This window comes from Callospermophilus lateralis, chromosome 3 (assembly GCF_048772815.1).
Source record: "Callospermophilus lateralis isolate mCalLat2 chromosome 3, mCalLat2.hap1, whole genome shotgun sequence".
Classification (NCBI taxonomy): domain Eukaryota; kingdom Metazoa; phylum Chordata; class Mammalia; order Rodentia; family Sciuridae; genus Callospermophilus; species Callospermophilus lateralis.
In genome coordinates this window covers 94298042-94321287 of record NC_135307.1, presented here as the reverse complement: position 1 = coordinate 94321287, position 23246 = coordinate 94298042, and the positions used below count along the sequence as shown (strand labels likewise).

General features: G+C 37.2%; 1 protein-coding gene across 3 annotated transcripts in view; it reads left to right on the top strand.

Moving 5' to 3' along the window:
- Fbn1 (fibrillin 1) overlaps positions 1-23246 on the top strand; it is a 223145-nt gene that overhangs the window by 117691 nt on the left and 82208 nt on the right. For all 3 annotated transcript variants that reach the window (XM_076850756.1, XM_076850757.1, XM_076850755.1), the window contains 10 exons: positions 1495-1653; positions 4809-4985; positions 5628-5768; positions 7422-7541; positions 10713-10838; positions 12322-12444; positions 15509-15631; positions 16686-16838; positions 20622-20675; positions 22253-22378. In XM_076850756.1, the coding sequence (XP_076706871.1) occupies positions 1495-1653; positions 4809-4985; positions 5628-5768; positions 7422-7541; positions 10713-10838; positions 12322-12444; positions 15509-15631; positions 16686-16838; positions 20622-20675; positions 22253-22378 (1302 nt within the window). The remainder of the gene's footprint in view (positions 1-1494; positions 1654-4808; positions 4986-5627; positions 5769-7421; positions 7542-10712; positions 10839-12321; positions 12445-15508; positions 15632-16685; positions 16839-20621; positions 20676-22252; positions 22379-23246) is intronic.

Here is a 23246-nt window from a genome sequence, read left to right as displayed (position 1 = left end):
TCTCTAGCCATTTGCCCAGCATCAGGCTAGAATAAAACTTGTTCCAGCTCTTCACTGAGGCTGTTAATCTGACCAGAGGTACAGAAACTGGAACCACAAAAAATTTCTGGAAAGCACATTTATACTTGCTAGTGGTTTTAAGTACTTCTCAGAAATAATCTTATATCTGCAAGGCTGACCTATAATTTTCTTTTACGGTTTGTCTAGGTTTGTTTTAGCCTTCTTCACTTAATGTTAATAATTTAAATGTTTCAAAATTAGTTTTTTAAATTTTATTTTATCGATTTATTACAACCCTCAAAATTTGGAGGCTCTGTGTTTTTAAGAATGATGTTGATGATAAGAATTATAGGCATGACCCTCTGTGAGAAAAGTTGATGTTTAATAGTTAGACTCACAAGAAACATAGGGATGGATTTCGGACTAAAAGATCTTCCATGTTACAAAAAGATTTGCTATTTATATTCTTTTAAATGACAAGCATAGTTAAAATATTATTTATTTTTCAAAACATAATTTTATATGAACCAAACTAAGATATATTTTACTTAAAGAGAGGTGTACCTTCAACATGTGCCAGGTAGATAAAGGTGTTTCATACTTTGCTGTTTCCTTCTCTGTTTTATTAGGACTATCTCAAGGCTTTTCCTATGCTTGACACTCTTTTTGATAATCCAGAGTCATACTGCCTGTGTCAGATATTGTCATGACAGTCAGACATGATGTAACCCAATAAAAGTGATAAATAGAAATGTGTCTTACCATGTTGCTTTGAGAAAATACCTTTCTGCCAAAAAAAAAAAAAAAATCTTCTAGAATTCTTATATTCTATAGGGCTAAGAATTTGGAATCCTTTATGCTTTGAACTTGTAAGTCATTACAGCCTTAAAAAAATCTGTTTAGGCCCCAGGACAAAAGGAAATCTTGATTAATAATCATTAGATCTAGCTGTGAAGTGGCTCATTCCTTTAAAAAAAAAAAAAAACTCACAAGTCTGACTCACAGTTTCAGACTAAAATGTAAGAAAGATCTTTTTGAAACATAGACTATAGCTCAGACTTAATGTTGTTTTAAAATAGATTTATATAAATATTTGCCTAAAGTGGCTCAAATTAAGTAGATGGAACCAAGGACAACCTAAGTCTCTCTTCAGTACAGAGACATGTCTTTATAAATAATTAACTGTCACTGCCGGTGATTTTCTTAGTCTCTCTTTCCCTATGGCGCATATGGTTTTAATCATTCATTGCCACCTTGGGTATGGAATGTGGGCCTTTGGCCAAGTGCACCAGCGTGCAGGGGCAAAAGGTGCGAGACAAGACATTTCTGACTGAGCCTTGCACAGACACAGTGCTCACAGTGTCCCCTGCAGGGGACAGAGGAGTGAGTTCACCCAGCCGTTGCCCACGCATGAGGCATAGAGGTGCTGAGGCAATGGGGTGTGGTCACTGGTTGGATCTTAACGAATGAGTGTGTGTTTCTTTGTTTTCTCAGATGTTCGCCCAGGATACTGTTACACGGCTCTGGCAAATGGGCGCTGTTCTAACCAGCTGCCACAGTCCATAACCAAAATGCAGTGCTGCTGTGATGTCGGCCGATGCTGGTCCCCGGGGGTCACTGTCGCCCCTGAGATGTGTCCCATCAGAGCAACAGGTAAGGTCCCTTCCAGTCATCTACAGAATATTTCAAGCCAGTGACAGTGCACATGATGCGGATCTAACGGAAACTTAGGTAAATAAGTAAGACTCCTGGAAATGTAAGAGATGACAGCCAGGGATCTTTTCCCAGATGATGTATAGGGAATCGCAGATGTTTATACTGCAAGGACTGTTTTGAGACACTACTACTTACTTAGCTTGCATATCAACACTGAAGAGCCACCTTTTCAGGAAGTTCTTGTTTTCTTTTATTCTCGCTTAGCTACTCAGTAGCTCATGTTCAGGAATCAGACTCAGTAGGATAGAATTCAGCTCCGCCAGAACGTATATTTCCTCTTTGCCTGACATTTGAAACTTTGCTCTTTCTATTGCTAACTCCTGTTGATTTTTTTTCTTCGTGACGTTTCTTTTCTCTGTTATAATTCCTTTCATTTCCAACTAAAAGCTTATTTTTCTCTGGCCCAAACTATTGCAGTAACCTCCCAAATTGTCTACATGAAATCCAAAGGTGCCACATACATTTCCCAAAGTCTATCTAAAGTTGAGTTTTAAAATTATGTCTGGAGAAGAAGTAAAGAGAGATATTCAGAAAAATTTTCCTCAGAATGAACTTGGGCAATATTCAGTGGTCTGAGTCACACCTAAGATTTTACTACTTAGTATGGCGTGATTGATGTCCCCAAATCTGATCTCCAGATCTTAATCTTTTAATGTTCTTTTTAGTAATTTTATTTCCTAATTAAATTATATGATTGAATTTTTTCTTGAACTCAGTCTAAGCATTTTTAAACTCAGTGTGTCCTATTTTTCTGAAATCCTTGCCTAGTTCAGGTCTTTACTCCCTACTGTCACCTTTGCTTGTTATAGACCCTCTGGCGTGTTAAGGACCCACCTAAACAGGACCTAATCCTGGGCATCCCAAGGGCACCACAGCTGGAAATGCTCCCTTGTGCTTTGGTGGTTCCAGTTTGTACTTTTGCTGTGGCTCAGCTTCGTGCCTACATTTGTTCACCATATTGTTGTTGTTTTTTTTACTATTTGATAAATCTCATTAAGAGGTCTCTTTCATCATTATAATTTCATATTGTTCATGCTTTTTTTTTTTACTTCTATAGTCAGCTTTTTACTCTTTAAAAAAATCAGCATCATCTCTGAATTAAGTAGGAAAGCTAGACGTCAGTTGAGCAAAATTAGCCCCTGGTTGCTGATCCTGACCACAAAGGGTTTCACTGGAAAGTTATTAATCTGTAGAAAGTAGGAAAGAGTAAAGGACCTGGTGTGAGACACTTTCCTAAAGGGCTAAGACCAATTTAATGGCATTCTTAAAGTAATATACCCATCTAATTAACAGAAATGCCGATAAGCTATCCAACTTCTTTTATATAAATCCTAAAGAATTAAAAAAGAAAGGCTGAACTGGTGCTTACAGGTATTTGGAAACAAAGTGAGTCCCTTGATATGGTTGCCATTCAGTTAAATCCAACTCATAGTTAATGAAATCCTCTTATGTGCAATTTACAGGATTGGGCTAAAAATGAGAATTAGTTATGAGTCGTATATGATCCTTGACTTCAAAGACTGCACAGTCTCAGGGGTAGAGATTTGATGAAAGCAAGTGCCCAGGGACTGTGGATGTGGAATGGCCAGATAGAAAGAATCACTGTGATTTGACAAAAGGGATTGTAGCATCCTGAGTCAGGGAAACACAAACAATATAAAAGTCTTTTCCAAATATAGGGGAGTACTATGGAATCTTGTAGGCTTCAATTCCAGAAAGTAATAATTAAAAGGTAGTAATGGAAACTACTGAAAACATCAACTTGACTTGAATTGAAATGTGAAGTATGATTAAAGAAGGTTTAGAAACAGACCAGCAGGTTATAGCAGGATATGTGGTGGCTTGGTGTAGGTAGCCATATGTAAATTGTCATCCTATCCCATGAGGTTGAATTATGCATGCATCTCAGTAAAACGTTACTATTCCTTAGAATAAGTCAAAATTCAGTCCACATGAAAATGAAGATATTAGCCTGATCTCTATCAATGACTAAAACTAGTATAGAAAGTATTTATGGAAGAATCACTGTGTGACTATGATAATATCAACATTCTGGCAAAAGATTAAAAATTTTAAAATTCCATCATTAGTTTATAGAAGGGACTCTGAAAATTAATAAAATAAATATAGCCCTTGAAAACTGGATATTATTTTAAAATACATTTTTGAAAGCTCAGATAAAATCCGTAACAAACCAAAAGATCATTTATTCTGATAAAGACCTAGAATTGTGAAAAATAGTATCAACCTAAACATTTGCTCCCTACTGATAACTACAAAACTTAAGCTTTTCCTCTAGACTTCAAATTCTCTTCTACAACTGCTAAGTGATGATATCTGACATCTCAAACTTGTGTGTTCAAAATGGAACTTGACTTCTACCCACCAAACCTGCCCCCATGGCAACTTTTTCCCTCTCAGTAAGAGACACCAGTGTCCACCCACCTACTCAGTCAAAAAAAAAAACTAGAAGTCATTCTTGATTTTTTTTTCCTCAGCTCTAACATTTACTTCTTTACCAAATTCTACTTATTTATCTTTAAAATGTGATTGGGCAAATTAGTCCACTTCTACCAAATTTTATCACTACAGGTTTTGTCCAATCATCATTATCTTGTCCTTGGTTTTCTGCAACACCCTTGCCTCCTTCCAGTTCATTCTCCAAATGTCAGCAAAAGTGATCATCTGAAAAAATTCTCTCTGATCGTATTCACCCCTGCTGAAGACCTCCAGGGGTTTTCAACTGCACACTCTTTAGTTCTCTGTGGAATCTACAGGAGGGACCATCTTATGTTTTAAAACTTAATGCAAGGATCATCTTATGTTTTCCATAAGGTGAATTTGATATAGTCCATGACTTTCTGGCTTTGGGGAGGAACATATTGTGCACTCTATGGTGAGTTTGGAGTTTTGAATCATTGTTCCAATATGGTTATTACTATGGGCATAAGAAATGCAAATGAAATCCATGTTTTTTCCTTTTCTCCTGTGCAATGTGCTTTGAAGATCAATTTTTCTTTTCAAAGGGTGATTACTCTATGATATCAGCTATAGCTCAGCTTGTTGTATTATGTTGTGTTGTGTTTTTCCAGAGGATTTCAACAAGCTTTGCTCTGTCCCAATGGTAATTCCTGGGAGACCAGAATATCCTCTTCCACCCGTTGGCCCCGTTCCTCCAGCTCAACCTGTTCCTCCTGGCTTTCCTCCTGGACCTCCACATGTAGTCCTCAGGCCACCAGAATATCCATATCCATCTCGGGAGCCACCAAGTAAGAATTCAAAAGTCATCTTATTTTTCTTGTGCTAGTCAGGGTGATATTTTTTATTTGCTTATGCTGCTCTAGTCATTGATAAATCTATCAATTATTGATTTGTTTTTTTAGTTTATATAGTATTGTATATTGTTCTTAATTTTCCATAAAAATGGAAATCTTTTGTATTTTCTAGAAGTTAATGCCCTTTTATTTTTTATGTTTTCAGCCACATGTGGGAGAGTTATAGGAAAGATTGAAATCTGATTCACAGGATGAGTTAATAATAGAAGATTGCACTTCAGGTTATATAGCATACCAAGACCTTTTATAAATAGTTAAATATTGATAATTCACTTCCTTAGTTGTTTTCCCAACTGAAGGTTTAAGGGTGAGGTAGCAAATGGGAGTCTGGAGCAGGCAGGGGAGCAGGCTGCAGCTGGGCTGCAGTACCTCCCCACCTGCACCACAGTGCAGAGGTGAACTCTCACATCAGGAATGGAAATATGCTCTGTCGTTGCTCCTGTAGCAATGACTCTGCCCAGAGATAGCCCTCCTTCCTTTTTAACTCAGCATCTTGTCCATTATTGCCATATTAAGGACTGATAATTTTAATGGTGTTATAAGTAATTTCAATGGGGTTCAATGTTATTTTTCTAGGGGTGTTGCCATTCAATGTCACTGATTACTGTCAGCTAGTCCGCTATCTATGTCAAAACGGGCGCTGCATTCCAACTCCTGGGAGCTATCGGTGTGAGTGTAACAAAGGATTCCAGCTGGACCTGCGGGGGGAGTGCATTGGTAAGTGACTGATCACTAGGTTGGCACTGTATTAGTTTTCTATTGCTACTGTAACAAAAACTCTGAAACCTAGTAGCTTAACACAATACAGATTTATTATCTCTCAGTTTCATAGGTAGAAATCCAACACAGTTCTTAATGGGCTAAAATCCAGGTGTAGGCAGAGCCATGTTTCTTTTGGAAGCTCTTGGGGGAAGTGTGTTGCCTTCCCTTTCCAGGTTCTGTAGGACACCGCCTCTCCTAGATCCTCATGGACCCTTCATCTTCACAACCTCTCTCTCTCCAACTCTGTTTTTCTCTTCCAATTCCTGCTTCCTCATTTAAGTTCCTTTGTGATGACATTGGTCCACCATCCAAGAGACTCCCCATTTCTAGTCAGCTGATTAGAAATCTTAGTTTCATTTACAACTTTAATTCTCCTTTTACCATGTAACATATTCACAGATTCTGAGGATTAGCATATGAACATATTTGGAGGGACATTATTCTACTTGCTACCAATGACTTCAAACACATTATAAAATATATTCAAGGCATTGCTGGTAACTCTAGCCTGTGTCTCCCTATCAAAAGCTTGACCATTAAGTTATGAAAGCCTGACCCAAATTATGAAATTTTGTACATTTTACTAATGTAAATGTGGAACTTACCAACTTTCTTCAGTTATTAAAAACTGAATAAAGAAACTTCAAATCATGGGCAAAGCATTTAAGCTAGTGAAAGGAAGAAGTGTAATGCAATCAGTTTATAGATTGGATAAGAACAATCAGGTGCCATCTTATTTAAAAATAAATTCATCTCTTAGTTCCAATAAATTCCAGAAAATTCTACAATTGTGAGTCAGGCAAAAATGAGTAATTCTTGTTTTCTCAAGCGATTTCATTTCCTGGTGATATGAACACCCCTTCTGGAGGTCATCCAAAGCTGGGTCGGAGAGGGAGCAAGTAACTCAGGGTTAGGGAATGTGAGGTCAGCCTGCATCTTCCCCTAGGAAGCCTGTGGACAAGAGAGTTATTTTCACTAAACCCTGGTTTACTCATCTTTACAAGCAGAAGGTAAAACAGTTGGCCTCTACTTTACACTGATTATTCTAAACAACTGTAATGGCAGTGGGACTCCTTATGTTGAGGACATCTGGGGGTTGGGGTGGACTCCATTTTGGGTGATAACTGCCCTTTAAGCAACAATTGCTTCATGTTTTGTTCTAATATTCTTAACAGAACTGAGCAGGGGATGTTAGATATGGGTAGGCCTTCTTTATATTAGGAAAAAAAAATAGTGGAGCATTAAGAGATACTCTGAATCTACCCAGAAGCCACTTGTGAAATCTTAGCCTGTTCAGTTTTTTCAGGTCAGACTCATGGAAGAGAAAATGTTTATTAGCTTAGAGTGTTAAGTTGCTGTGCACTTGGAATTTTTCTCTGAAAAATGACACATGAAAGCAATACACTTGAACTGTTCTACCAGTCTTCCAATGGCTAGAACCAGCATGCATTGTAGTGGAAAGGAAAAAGAGCCTTTCGTTGTGCTATTTATTTCTTTAAAGGAACATGCTTTATACCTGTAAAAGAAACCTATAAAGTCTTATGAGCTGCTGCTATGTAATCTCTAAAATACACTATGTAATCTCATCTAAAATGCACTGTTTTGCAGATGTTGATGAATGTGAAAAAAACCCTTGTGTTGGTGGAGAATGTATTAATAACCAAGGCTCATACACCTGCCACTGCCGAGCTGGCTATCAGAGCACACTCACCAGGACGGAGTGCCGAGGTACAGTTCCCTCACAGAATATGAGCCATCTGTGCCTAATGAGCTCTTTGCTTCGAAGGAGCTCAATGAAGTTTAAATAACCCTTGCCAGAAGAGGCAAATCCAGCTCCATTGCTTTTTGCACTTTCTTCCAGGAATTCCAAATATGGTACTTTCAGTCTGAGGACAGGACCCTAAAGTCCAAATTCAAATTATTTTAAAAGATAACTTCTCTGACTGAAGAAAAAAATCTTATTTTCACTTCTTTTTTTGTTTCCTCACTGCTGTCCATTAGTTTTTCGTTTGGAAGCTGGGGAAATGGGACTATTCTTTGTGTCACAGAAAGTGAGGAAATATTCAGGTGAAATTATGCAGGCAGCTCAGTTTTTAGTGGGACAGTCTGAAGGATAAAGGAGTTACCTGTAAGCCCTTGCTGTATATTAGTGCACTTAGCAGCAATATCACCTGGGGACTGGGCGGAAATGCAGGGTTTCAGGTCCCACCTCAGACCTTTGGAATCAGAATCAGCATTTTAGTAAGATCCCCTCATGATCTGCATGTATATTAAGGTTTGAGAGGCACTGCTATAAATGTTTTCTCATAAAAATCTGCCTTCAGGTTTATTTAGTATTTATTCATTATTTATTAATTGTTAAGCCATTCAATATGGCTTCTATTAAATGACATTTATGTACTAAGTTTCTGAGGTAGAAGTAAATAAGATATACTGCCTTCCCTCAGAGGACTCAGATCTTTATCTCTATCTTTAATTTGGCACAAACTAAACTGTCATTAATCCAGTAAAACCAGATAAGATAAGCAAAAACTGTTAAAATCAAATATGATGAGAAGTAAGGAGTTGTATATCACTAGAAAAATTGGAAGCCATTAATAAGATGTAATTTTGTTTGCCTCTCCTAGCAAAAGCCCTTTATGTGCATTGGCGACACACAGAGGTTTTCATTTTTATCAGCAAAATGGTCTCACAATCCTTTGAATTTTCCTCTGACTTAGAGATTTATCATCATCAGTATGTTTTAAATATACTATTTTGAAATGGCAACTTTGAGTAGAAAAAAACATAAGGCTGCATTTCAACATGCTGATAATTCTATTAATGGCCTACTCCAGAATTTTAAATTGCATGGGCTAAGTATTTAACTGAGGCAATAACCTTCTTAATATTGCAACTGTTGGTTAAAATAATTAGCAGTACTAAGCATTTTAAATAAAAAAGAATAAAATGAAACCACTGACCAGAGGCTACACTGTTAAATAAGCAAAGATAAATGATTATTGAGTGGCCTAAATGGGGATGAGGACCAGACAGTGTAAATGCATGTAGTTGTCATCAGTCTGGGATTTAAGGTGCTGGAAACTAAAGATGACCTGCAGGCCACCAGCTTTGTTCTCTTAAAGAGTTAGTACTAAGCCACGTGCAGTGGTGCATGCCTTTGATCCTAGCAACTGGGAAGTTTGAGATAGGAGGGTTACAAGTTCAAGGCCAGCCTCAGCAACTTGTTGAGAACCTTTCTCAAAATAAAAAAACATGAGGTGATAAGGAAGGACTGGGGATGTAGTTCAGTGGTAATGCACCCCTTGATTCAATTCCCAGTACAAAAAAAAAGTAAGTGCTAAGTTTATCCTGAATAGAATTTGAGGACACACTCCTGTTATTTGGTAGATGAAAGTCACTGCAGAAGGGTCCAAAAGGCTGTGTACATGAGAAGAAGTACATGAGAGAGTGGATAGAAGGGGACAGAAGAGATAGAAACACAGTTGAGATATTTGAATGACAAGCATTTCATTTGTCTTATAAAGCAGTGGAGCCCCATAGAATTCTCAAGTTGGTGAGGAGGGAAAAAGATGAACTCTTTTTCCTGTTTATGTTAACCTTTGCCTCAAAAAAATTACAGAATCCTTTTAAAAAAAAAAAAGTCTGTACAAGAATATATGGCTTTTACTACTTTTTGGAGCGTGGAGCAAGTTAGATTTTAGCAAGGATTAAGAAATAAAGGAGAGAGAAAAGATCTTGGGTTGTTGGCACAAAGATCAGACAGAAGAAAAGCCCAGACTGCCATAGCTAGTCCAATGACTTGTGTGGAAACCACTGCAGGATCTGCCCAGAAAGAAAGTGCGTCTGAAGGTCAACCACAAGACACCGTGCAGACAGAATAACCCAGACGCCATAAATGCACATTCTTGTTGTCCAGGGGATATGTGGGGCACTTGTTCTCAGGCAAATATGTCCTCAACTCTGCACAGATAGGTCTTCTCCCATTCAGATCTGCACAGTTTCTTATCTGCTGAGAATGAGCCCTGGAAACCACTGTATGCTGGGTAGACAAGACAGTCTGTGATCATCCTCTTTGATATTCAGCCAATTTGTAGGCTCTACAAATAGAGGGAAGCAGATACCCCAGGGCACCATATTGTTCACTTTGGGTGGGTTGTCAATCCTTAAGTGAGAGATCAGATACAGGTTATTTGAGTTATTATCGCTTTTAACACTTCCATATCAAGCCCTGTAGTTTACTTTGGCATAATATTAAGCACAATAGAAAAAAGGGAGAAATACACCCAAAGTACCAATATTTTATTTGGTAGATAGAGTACTCATAAAATTATTTTTTTAAAAAAAAGACTAAGAATAAATGAGCAGTAAAACTGTTCTTGGACCAGAACTGCCATAAGGAGGGTAGATAGATATCTCACAGTCACATGATTGATGGTTTTCAGGGGGAATTAAGTGGGTTTTTAAAAATAGCATTTCTGTTTTCTGTTCTGGTATAGCGGTAATATCTGCCCTTTCAATCATGTGTTTAACAACACCAGCCAAAGTTCAATAAATACACACACACACACATACACATACACACACACACTGGCTCAGTAAACTAGCTAGGAAAACGGTAAAGAGTCTATTTTGTTTGCAGAATTGATTTAAATAGTCTTAATACAAAGGAGGTTAGATTGAATGTGATTGTATAGGTATATATATATTTTTTTCATGTGTCTTTCAAACACTAATAATCCAAAACATTGAGTTATTTGGTGCCCAGTGTATGTTGAAGAGTATTACTGAGTAATTGAACCCCAAAGCTGAGGCCATGAGTTTTGAAATGGAGGGAGGAAAAAATAATCTTAAGTCCCCTAACTAAAGCTGTTTCTTCCTTTTCTTACTGGACTTTAGACATTGATGAATGTTTACAGAATGGCCGGATCTGCAATAATGGACGTTGCATCAACACAGATGGCAGTTTCCATTGCGTGTGTAATGCAGGCTTCCATGTTACCCGAGATGGGAAAAACTGTGAAGGTAATAAACGCTGTGATAAGCCCATTTCTCTTCTTCCCTCGAAGTCTTAAGATCAGGAGTCTCAAGGCAAATATGTCAAATGTATTTCACATATTGGTATCTGAGAAGCAAACCTACATTTCCATAATATTCCTCTCTATAACTCACATTCATATGAGTCAAATAACATTCTAATATACTGAGAGCTTGTTTCTGAAAAAAATCACTAGTGATGAGGAAACTTTTATAGCATAAATCATTGCTTTCTAATTTTATCCAATTGGACCATATATATTATGGAATTCTTTTATGAAAAAATTGGAGACACCTAAGCCCATATATTCTCTAGTCGATTGTAATCCTTTTGTTTGAAGTGCCTGCCTAATAATCAAATACTACTAGTCAGTGTCTCAAAATGTCAGATTTGTTTAAGGCTGACTGCTGAGCACCAGTCTTTTCTGTTGCCTCTTGTATTCATCACCTCATTTTGAAATGGGATGCTTCCAAAGTTTTGTTTTTGCTCTTGACAGTCTCCCCTTGATTAGAAAATATGACTATTATTGACGGGTTTTCACCTTACAGACCTTTAGCAAAAAGTAAAGTATGCTGTTTATCCTGTTTCCCAATGTCTTTGGGAAGGTCCCAAGAATCTATTCATACATTAAAAGAATTTCAAAATTGTTCTTAGAAACATTTTTGGCAAAATACTATCTCAGTGATTCAATTCAGAGACATAATGCCAAAATTCCTGGTTGGAATAGAATCCTGTTGAAAGAAAGAGAGAGAGAAAGGGGAGTGGGAGAGAGAAAGAGAGAAAGGGAAAAAGGATAATAAATTACTCTGGTCTGACTAAAACTTGTAAGTGAAGACATATCATGTCTACAGGAGCAAGTGCCTCCCAAGATAGCTGTAATATTATATAAAATAGCATGTCGATGATTTTAAATAAAATTCCCCATAATCAAGGGATCCTAAAAGCTAGCTGGCTAAACTATATTCTATAGTTGAGTTTTGCATTTTAAAAAATCCATTTTTCCTACTCTTATTTAAAATTGCTTCACGCTAGAAGCTGTCTTCTGCTTTCCACTTTTTAAAGAATCAAGATGTAGCCTAAATACATTTCAAATTCCTCCTAGTCTTAGCTTTGAAGTAATATGGTGTATTAAAGTAATGTGATCCTGTGAAATATATTCACCAGACTGTAAGACTTTTACTAAAACTTTGTGTGTGTACACATATGTACACATATAAATCTAGTTGTTTGCACATATGTCAAAGCTTGAGAACTTGAGATACATATTTTATATGATCTCTCTTTGTATGATGTAATTTGGATGAAAACCTCAAACATTATAATAACAAAGAAAGAGATATAAGAATAAATATTTTGTACATGCCAAAAAAGAAAGAAAGGTGAAGAAATAAAATTATATTCATGCAGGTTGGTTTCCTTTTGTAAGCTTACTCTTTGGAGCCCAGGACACTCTATGTATTTATTTTTCAGATATGGATGAGTGCAGCATAAGGAACATGTGTCTTAACGGGATGTGTATCAATGAAGATGGCAGTTTCAAATGCATTTGCAAACCTGGATTCCAGCTGGCATCAGATGGGCGTTACTGCAAAGGTATAGGCTACAAAGCTCAAACTTGCATTCTCTGCCTTCTTTTTCTCCACTTTTTCATGTGGATTCTCCCCACATAAAGCATCCCTTATTCTGGATTAGGCAACGTAGCTCAAATTCCTTCTGAAGTCCAGCTATCCAGATAGTGACAGTTTATGACCAGAAGGCCATTCTTATTTCACAAAAGGTACTTGAGTCCTTTCAAAGGAGCCTAAAAGGCTTCAATGTAGCAAATACATAAGCTAAACTGCCGACTGGTCTTCTGATGGATGTGGGTATCTTTCTAAATAAGTGGAGTTCTGCCTCTTCTTTCCAGCTGGGGGATCAGAGCATTTAGGCTTCTTGATGGTTGTCATCATTTGCAGTGATGAGATATCAACTTCAGTATCAACTTCCCTGAGATACTGAAGAAACAAGAAACTTTTTTTGTGGTCAATATATTTAAGTTTTATCAAGTTATATAAGCAAAAAGGAAAACAGGATTAAGCAGAAGACAGAAACAAACCAGGAGCCATTGTTTAGCTTGATGATTTTTGAAATCATCTCTTTGCTTCAAGTACTGAAGCAGAAATTAAGAGGAATTATTTTTGTTCTGTTGAGGTCAGGATCCTAAGAAGAGTCATCAGAGATAAATTCATGCTTAGTCTTCGCCTTACGTAGTCAGGGATGAGTGATTCCTGCAGTTGGTTCTGAGATCTGAACTAGAACTAGATTTTTCAAAGAACTTTAAACTCACAATAGGTCCATAAAATCTGCTAAAATGGTGTACTCAGAGCCACTCTCCAGTTCTGGTTGCAGAAGTGTAGTTCATTCAGCTGCTTAAGGTGGAGAAAGCAGGAAAAAGCCATGTGAGGCCTCCTCTCTGAGTGTCCCTAGTGGATGGCTTGGTAAAGGTGGAATGGAAGAAAGCTTTGTATGTGTTCAGTCCTTGGCAAGATGTGCTTTTTCTTGGGGCTTAAAAGAGCTTCTAGGCCTGGGTTGTTTACCTACATTCTCTATGACCTCACATGGGTGGCTCTTAATATTGTGAAAATCTGTCTTCACAGCAAGAGAAAACAGTTGAATTTTTCAAATTTGAGGGAGGAAAATGGTTTCTGTCGTTTTAAGCTCCGTGCTGGGCGGAACTAACATGGGAAGACAGGATTAGTACATGGAAATATTCTACAATGTAAGACAGTACAAAACAAAGTGTCAAATTGTGCAAATTAAGTGCTGTACAAGTAAAAAAAAAAGAAGAAGAAGAAGAAAGAAAGGGCAAGGGAATGATTGCTGGAATATTTGGAATTAAGCTTCCAAACAAAATAACGGAAGGAAATGTGAAAGCCCCTTTGTGAGCAGGACTTCTGCGAGAACACTTACTCTTCCTGCCAATATGCAGCACACACTAAGGCTCGCTTTTAGTGCCTCAGGGCTGCTGGTGACCCAGGCAGCAGTTCCCCAGCATTAAGTGTGACCAATACATAATGCTATTTCAGAAGACATTATGACCTCATAAATGGAACTGGTTTTCCAACCATTTGCAACCATTGAAATAATATCTTCTCAATAAAGGGATTGTTCCATTCAAAGCATTGATGATTCCAGTGGTTTGCTTTGACTTTAGCCTTCTGGCTTTGAGAGAGAGAAAGAGAGAGAGCATGCAAGCAAGCAAGCTTGAGCTCCAAAGCTCCATGTTATTGCTCTTGTTCTTCTTTTTTTCAAGTGTATAGAATGTAGAACCCACACACAGTAATAAGACTAACAGAACAAGAAAGAATTCTCTTAAATTCTGACTTTCTCCTTTTTTATTCTTTTCTCTAAGACTTTCTCTTAGTGTTAAATATACACTTACTTCTGAGCCCCGAAAAGGTGTGACTGTTCAAGGCTGATCAACGATGCTCATTTAATCTCTACAGTGAACTGCTCCAATGAACAGCATGGCCTCTCTGATCACTTTCTAAAAGTTGAGGCTGCCAACTCTGAGTGACCTTCCTCTGGATCTCTGTGACATCTTTGTCTCCATTAAAAAGCCCTTGTGTTACTTTTCAGACTGTAGTCTTCACTATTTTACTGTAGATTTCAACTTGAACAAAAAGATGACTGAAACAACTGAACCAATTTGAGTTCATGTATTTAAATATAACCACTGTTTTAAATACAATCTGTACATGGAATCTTGGACCATCTGAATATATTTTGTGCCAAACAACACAAGCTAAGTAAAACACAGAGGTGTTTCACTCTCAATTTGCCTTTTTAAGGTCAGAAAAAAGGAAATAGTCAGATATACTAGTTGAATATTGTAAAAGGAGTCATTATAAAATGACTTTCTTCTAAGCATCCTGTGTTGTCCAACACACAATTTTAATACCTTTTCCTGTTTCCCTATATTAAAGGAGGAGAAATCTCTACTATTACTAGTGTGCATCTAATAAAGTCTTTTAACAGACCCCTCTAAGTATATACATATGATAGTACAAAATAAGGAAGACTTTTCTTTGCTGGCTTCTAGTTACTTACAGTGCTGTTATTGGTCCTGAGTCATCATCAAAATCATCTAAGTTCATTTTCTGTTCTTTTCTATGTTGTTCCTTTAGGGCTTCAGTTGCTCTCTTTTAACACTTTGTCCCAGAGGGCTAAGGCAATACTAGATCAGGGACACAGCCCGGGTGTTGAATGCCAAAAGGAAAAGCTTCCTGCCCAGGGCAGAGATACAGTTTGTTATCAAGCCAGATTTCTGGCACAGCTACCATGGGATGCATTACACAAAACCCTTTGTCTTTCAGCAGTCATTTTTCTTCTTCCTCCAATTCTGTTTTGGCCTTTGTGATTTTTATTTTGGACTTAAAAAAAAAATCTCTTGGGAGAATATTTATATGGAAGCTTTTTATGGAAAAGAAATAATCTTAACAATTTTTCTTGTTTTGTTTCTGTTCTTTTAAAGGAAACTGTGAATACATCTCATTGAGCTTGTATTGTTGATGCTGCATGATTTTCCATCGTACCCATTTTCAAGTGTTATAATGATAAACGATATAGTTTAGATAAAAGTCACTTCATTTTTAATCAATGTCTCTTCCCACTGCAGATATTAACGAGTGTGAAACACCTGGGATCTGCATGAATGGGCGCTGCGTGAACACTGATGGCTCCTACAGATGTGAATGCTTCCCTGGACTGGCTGTGGGTCTGGATGGACGTGTGTGTGTTGGTAAGAAAAAGCAATGGCTTGATTTATGATAGAGAGGCACCTTCCATCCATCAACAAAGCCAACCAATAACAAATGCCCTTTACCATAGTGGGTAGGATATAATGGATAGTTGCAGAGCAGTAAACCAACAGGGTCAGGTCTCTTCTTGCATAATTGTATATTAATTTAAAGAATAGAAAGATGAGCTGAAATAAAGGGAAAGCCAAGGAACCCTAACCTCTTCTTCTTTCTTTCATTCTCTAAATACACAGCTAAACTCAATTTTCTCCAACTTCCTTTTGTAGATATTTTGTAGATATGCTCACTCTCTCACGGTGAACATCTTAATAATGAATTAAATAACCAAGAAAAGAATAGAATGCAAAGAATATGGATAATTGTGAAACATGTAGGATAATAGTTTTGTGTGACTTCATAAGAAGTTTGAGCCTGTATAAGAAGATTGAGAAATAGATACGAATTTTATCCAAATTATTTTTAAGAAAGGTACTCAGAAAACCCTTTGAACTGGGAAAGGATTGGGCACAGCCAGAAACTCCTTCCTTGGTGGTAAAGGTAACATGGCTTAGTTGACCAACATCTACAGATTTATATAATGAACCTTTTACAGATCAAACTTTATCCTTTTTGGAAAGTACACCTAATTCAGATGTTCAATAATTGCATGTTTACTTTGGGGTAGGGTGCCTTTCTAATAAAGGTCTTATTTATCATGGTGTGAAATTCAACATTCTTTCATCATTCATTAAGTGCCTGCTCAGTGAATGCCTAGGGAAGACAAAAATGAATGAGACATAATTTCAGCACTCAAAGGCCTCGATGTTTGGTAAACCATGGTAATCCCCAAGAAACTGTCAGAGTCTGGCCATTGGTTTCCACTTTTGGGGAGCTAAATGTGTTTGGTTGTTGTTTGTTTGTTTTGACTCCTAGTACCAGAGGCATTCTCAGTGAGTTAGAACCATGCATATATAAAGGCAGCTTCAACTCTGACTTGGGGAGGGGTCTCTTGTGTTGAAAGTGACAGTGTGATGATAGGTATTGCTTCCTGTTTAGACACACACATGCGGAGCACATGCTACGGAGGATACAAGCGGGGCCAGTGTGTCAAGCCTTTGTTTGGTGCTGTTACTAAATCTGAATGCTGTTGTGCCAACACTGAGTATGCCTTTGGGGAGCCCTGCCAGCCATGTCCTGCCCAGAATTCAGGTATGTGGTATCATGGAGGGGTCCTCACGCTTCTAGCCTTCTGGCTCCATCTGTGATCTTTGCATTTATGGAAGAGACGTGGAATGATTACATTATGCTTTCCAGGTACACCATGGACCTTGCTGGGGCCTTGGCAAGGTCTAGCCAGTGTCTCGTTACGTTTGACTCACCCTCTCTCACAATCATTTGTAGTAGGCAGTATGTTTATGCCTCCAGTGTGAACTCTGCCACCTCAATAATAGTCATGGTCTGTAGAAAACATGCAAGTTCATGATGTTTGCATTTTGCAGGAGCTAACTATTATAAAAGCAGAAATTTATATGGTGTAAAAGTAAATAATTTTCAGACTACCTGAATATTTCCAGCAGTTTCCCAGAAGGCCATTTGTGAGTTTTGTTCACATCCCATTTGTTGATTTTGGTGTGCTTTTCTTAAATGATTTTATTCACCCTTGGGGAAAAAAGTACTTTCCTGGTGGCATGACACAGTGAAAAGAGAACTGGATGGTGAGTCAGAATTCTGCTCCCTGTTCACAGGCAGACAAATTGCTTAATTGGGTGTTTAGTTATTTGTACATTTTTTTCTCATTTAAGGATTTGAAATAACTTACATTAACAAATATGATTATAAAATAGAACAATAAGGAAAATGGATTTTTGGTCTTCTAGAAAATGAGTTGCCTTGGATAACACAGAAGGTTCTATGCAGTTGCAAATGATTTGTAAAGCAAAAATAGTTTATTGAAATTAAAACAATAGACTATCAATATTTGAACATGATTTTAAGGTAGCTTAGCAGATGACTTCTAAAGTCCTAAAATAAAGTTAGGCCTAATATTGAAAATACTTTGTTCCAGTGGGTCAGTTTACATATGAGATTCAGTCTGTTCATTTCTGCACTAAATAAAATGAATTAAAGATTAACCCATAATTTTTTAAAGATCTGTTATTTTTTAAAATGTTAATCTTTGAAGCTAGAGAGTTAGAAATTAAAATATACTATGAGACACTAAATATGAAGGGAAGACTGTAAGTAAAATGAGGAATGTCAATTGAAAGAAAGCCTTATTTTGGCTTTTACTTCACTAAGTGAATAAGATGCAAATTATCATTTATATATGATCAACAATGAACTAAGTACATGTTTAATATACTCCAATTATACATAAATATCATTCCTTCAAACCAAAATACTTTGATGCAACTCTATAGCTGTGTGTTATTAATACTATCCTTTGCCTGTTAACTATTCAAATGCTTTTCTTACATACTGTAAATTTATATGATAGATGAGTGTTATGAAAGCTGACCCACACAGTGTAGGTGATTTGTTCATGTTGATTTGTTCATGTTGAGGTCCAAGACTTAGAATCCAGGGAACTTGATGCATACAGTTTTTTGCTTTGACATTTTACTCTGGACCAAATGCCTCTCCAAAAAAGTCTTATGATGCATAGGGGAATGGTGAGGGTTTAGAAAAAAGATGACCAAAAGAGACTTTATTTCTCTAAGCAGTAAAGCTTGAAGAGAGGTAAACTTGAGGCCCAGGCCCGCTAACTTCTGATTTTTATTTGAATGAATTTGCAAAGAAAAGGTCCATCTGTGGAAGTGGTTTTGTTCAGTTTGATTTCTCCACCTCTTTGGTGGATGGAAATTCCAAACCATGAAAGATCCAAACATGAGATAATCCCTCATTTCAGGAGAGAGAGGGAATTTAAAAAAAAAATTTATTGGTACAATATAATTATACATATTAGTGGTATTCATTGTTATATATTTATACACACAAAAAATAATTGAGCTAAACTGAAAAATGGGATTTTTTCATATTTTTATTGGTGTGTTATAGTTATACATAATGGTGGGATTCATTGTTCCATATTTACGCATGCAAATAACAATATAATTTGGTCATTATCATTTCCCAGTATTTCCCCTTTCTCGCCTCTCCTTCCTTCTTTCCTCTACTAATATCCTTTCCATTTTCATGAGATCTTGGGACATTTTTAAAGGTACTGAAAATATCCACACAAAAAAATGTCTTTAATCCATTGAATGAGAAATTGTAACTGTGCAACCTCTAAAGTTACCAGTGAGTGCAGCAAGCTACATATGAAGCTATTTCCCACTGACTAGAGAAGCTGATTTACATGGTTCAGCAGGCCCTCTTACTTCCTCGGTCTTCAGACAGTGGTGTTTACTCCTCACAGAAACTAGTCATTTAAGCCTGCCTGAGTGCAATTCTGGGAATTTTCCTGTGTGTCCCCAATACTGCCGTCTCCATGATGCTACCTTGAGGTAGCTCAGCAACATCTACTACTTCAGTGTTTGAGCTGTACACAGTTACATGTTATCTCATTAGATTTATAGACCTGTCATATGAAATGGATATCATTAGCCCCAATTTGCAGAAAAGGAAACTATCAGAGGGAAAGTATTTGCTACCCAGCAATAAGCACAGTCTTCCACATTCAAACCCATGATGATCTGAATTCACCTCAGAGTCTAGTGCCAGATCCTGCTCAAATGAAAAACAATGGAGATGATACTTTGATTCCATTTAGGCCAAGCATCAGCTAATCTAACTTACCTGTAAAAGTGCTTTTTACAAACTGGTATGCTCTTGTTTTGTCTTATTGTTTTAATTAATTGCTTATGTGAAAGAATAAAAAGGACTTTTTTTCTCTTTTTCTCTGGCTTTCCAATACAGTGGTACCCACCTTTCCATTTGTGCCTTTGTGGGTCCCTTTTATGATGATTTAAAAATGAAAGAATTTTACTTTTTTGTCATATTAACATTTGTTAGGTGACACACTTCTGAAGGATTCATCCTTAAACTTATGTTTGTAGAACTCATTTGTATCTGCTGTCATTAAAATGAAATCTCTAGCCTATGGAAATACAAGAACTATTTGCTTTAGCAGTGAGGTTCAGCCAGCCTCTGAAAAAGAGGCCCATTCCTAATATCCAGTTGTCTTTCCATTTAAGCACTAGAGATAGTGGCTGCCAAAAATCATGGGCAACTGAGGGACATGTTACTTTCCTTTCCTTGCATAAAATATAACTCTAGTTATTTCTCCATTCACTCTTATGTTCATTGAAATATTATTGGGACTATTTGTAAAACACTGTATACTTTTAGTAAATTTTCTACATATCAAAATTTTTTTTAAAAAAAGATCTCACATTTTGATACTTAGCAATGCTTTCCCTTTGAATTTATCTTAGAGAATGCATCTACTATCCTGATGAATATTACCTTTTAAAATACAATTTGAACACACACAAGAGTAGACACCTTGTTGCTGTTCTTCTGAAGGGAAGCTAGAGAATTTTCAGAGAAAAGTGAAAAAAAAATTAAGAACTTGATTGTACTGAAAAAAGAGCTTGCACTCAGAAACAAAATTATTCCCAAGATGGTGGGAGAAAGTTTTATTAACAGTTAAGAAACCACATTTTAACAGGCACATTTCACTGTAAAGTGTAAAGTGTTCCCTGGTGAACCAAATCAAGTTATGGGAAAAAAATACCTTTTCCAAAAGTGCTTTGCACAAGGAATTGCTATAACTTGCCTGTATCCTTCAAAGTCGATTTCCTCGGTGATGCAGATCCTTTAAAAAAGAGCCTGGTATAAAGGTGACTCCCTCAAGAGATGCCTCCTTTCCCTTTACCACGTTATTTTGGTTCTGCTCACTTTGGAAGAAATGATGTGTGCAAAGCCAAGGGCAAGACTGACCTGTTCTGCAAACAAGGGAATCATTTACTATCTGTTAATTTATTGCAGCGGAATATCAGGCACTCTGCAGCAGTGGGCCAGGGATGACATCAGCAGGCAGTGGTAAGGATTCATTTCAAATTTACTACCGTAAGCATGTGCCGAGGCAGCATCTGGCCTTCCTGTGGGTTTTCAGTTGGTCCCTTGACACTAGTCTGGCCTGGCTCCTCTCTGGCCATCATTGCATGATGTACCTGGGATGCCTAGAAGTCCCCATGGCAGAGCCACTATGCCCGCCCAATGTTTCCTGGAATTTCAGGATGTGGGTGTGGGGCTTGCTCGCTGAAGGGTCTGGGATCTCTCCCAGGGCACTTGATCAGGGAACATAGGATGAGATGAAATGATTGTAGTTGTTCTTTCTTGAAAAGAGGCAGCCTGGACCTTCTTTAGATTTTCCTCCATCAAATATACCTCAGGATTAAGTGCTGATAGAACTATCTCTGTCTACATACTGAAAGATTTCTTATCTCTCAAGGACTTGGTCGTTATAAGGTGACAATAAGGAGCCATCTTATATGTCGTAGCAAGCAGTGACAGCAACCAAGTTGGAAGAAAATAAGATGTTTGTGTAGGAGTTAGAACTAGAGAAATGTTGGGGCCATAAAAAAATTTAAAGAAAAATGAAAAAACTAGAACAAATATAAAAAGAGGTGACAAGAAAGAAGAAGAGATTGGCTTACTAATATTAAACTAAATGATTTGATTAAGAGAGTTCTAGTGGACTGGTAGAATTAATTGTCAATTCATTCAGTATGTATGGATGAAGACAAGGAGTGGGTATTTGAAGGAGAAAAGAGGAGAAATTAGGAAATTTATAACAAATTCGGAGCTAGTGGGTAGACAGTAACAAGTTGTAATAGGAACTTGGAGAAGGAAAAAAGAGTCAACCCTAATTTTTAAAAGGTTCCAGCAACAGGATTTGAGGCTACCCATGCACTGATGGTCAGTCTGCATCTCCTTCACTCCTAGAGCTCTGTTTAGTCTTTGAGAGCTCAGAAGAGAGAGGACTCAGGTCATGAGGGCAGGAAAGTGAAGGCTTTTGGTTGAGCTGGCTTTTGATAAAAGACGAGACCTGCTCCAGGCATTACCTCCACAGAGTGAAGAGGGCACTGTGTGTTCACAGAAGACTGAGAAGTTTGGAACACATAAACAAAGGCTTCATATTCCAATTTAATCTTGAGGATATTATTGAACCCACAAAAGTTTGAGCCAAGTGTATGACATGATCATCTTGCTTTTAGGATGCTCAGAATGGTGCAGTGTGGAAGGAAAATGGAAGAGGGAAGGGCTGGGGGCTGGGAAACTAGGGCTAGGGACTTGAGCTCTATAGTGGATCTACTTTTCCATCTTGGTGCTTGAACCAGGAGAAGTCCAGGATGTCTCTTTCAGCTTGATTCAGGATTGGTAATCTTGAAGTTCTAGCTCAGATGCGGGTTTCTTCTCAGGGACCGGTGGAAGGAAGACTTGACTTAGGAATATCTTAAAATGAGAAAAAGGAAATGAGCTTTCCTCTTCTAAGTGAACCCTCCAACCCTCCATAAATTCCAAGTCTATTACATTTATTGTGCTGTTTATTTTTTAACAGTTAATTTGACGTTTATTTTAGAATGTCATTGATTTTGAATTTTTTGGTGGTGCAGATATAAATGAATGTGCATTAGATCCTGATATTTGTCCAAATGGAATTTGTGAAAATCTCCGTGGGTCCTACAAGTGTATATGCAATTCAGGATATGAAGTGGATATAACTGGAAAAAACTGTGTTGGTAAGAAGTTCCACCTGTTTTCTAAGACACTTCATGTATAATGTATCCCTTCTTTCATTGCTTAGAGGAAACTGCTTCTGATTAACTTAAAGGACTGAGCAGATGAATTCTTTACACTTCATGTGTCAGCACTGCATGTACATGTCTTAATAGCAAACATTCACATAACTGAATCTTGATAGTTTATTAATAACCATGTATCAGATTCACTCCATAAAAGAAGCTTCCATAAAAGGAGCTTCTTAGATATTATAAAATGCAAAGATTTTGAGCCATTCTCATATGGCTACAAAGTCATCACTACTTTCAATAAGAGAGAAACAGTTCTTCCAACCACTTATTGGATTTAATCAGAATACAGCTTATTTTCCGTAATAACTACTGTTTCCTAAGTTGAGCAATACTGGCTGTGATGCTCTAACAGTCTTTATTTATTTATTTTATTATTTTTTTAAATACACGACAACAGTGGAATGCATTACAATCCTTATTACACATATAGAGCACAACTTTTCGTATCTCTGTATATAAAGTATGGTTCACATCAATTTATGCCATTATACATGTACTTTCTTTTGCATTACAATTCTTAATACACATATATACCACAGTTTTTCATATCTCTGTATTCAGGTCTTCATACATGTACCTTGTATAATAATGATGACAGTCTTTAATGAAGTTACCAGCCAGTAACTAAATGAATCAGTTGGTTGGGAAGAAAATGTTCAACATGGGTCAGTTTCTTCCTAGACCAGTATTTTGTGAAATGCATTGTTCATTCTGTAGTGGAGTGACATATACCTCAAGTTTTCTGAAGCTGAGCTTCCAAAGCTAACATACTCATTTTTATAGAATGTGCCAGACT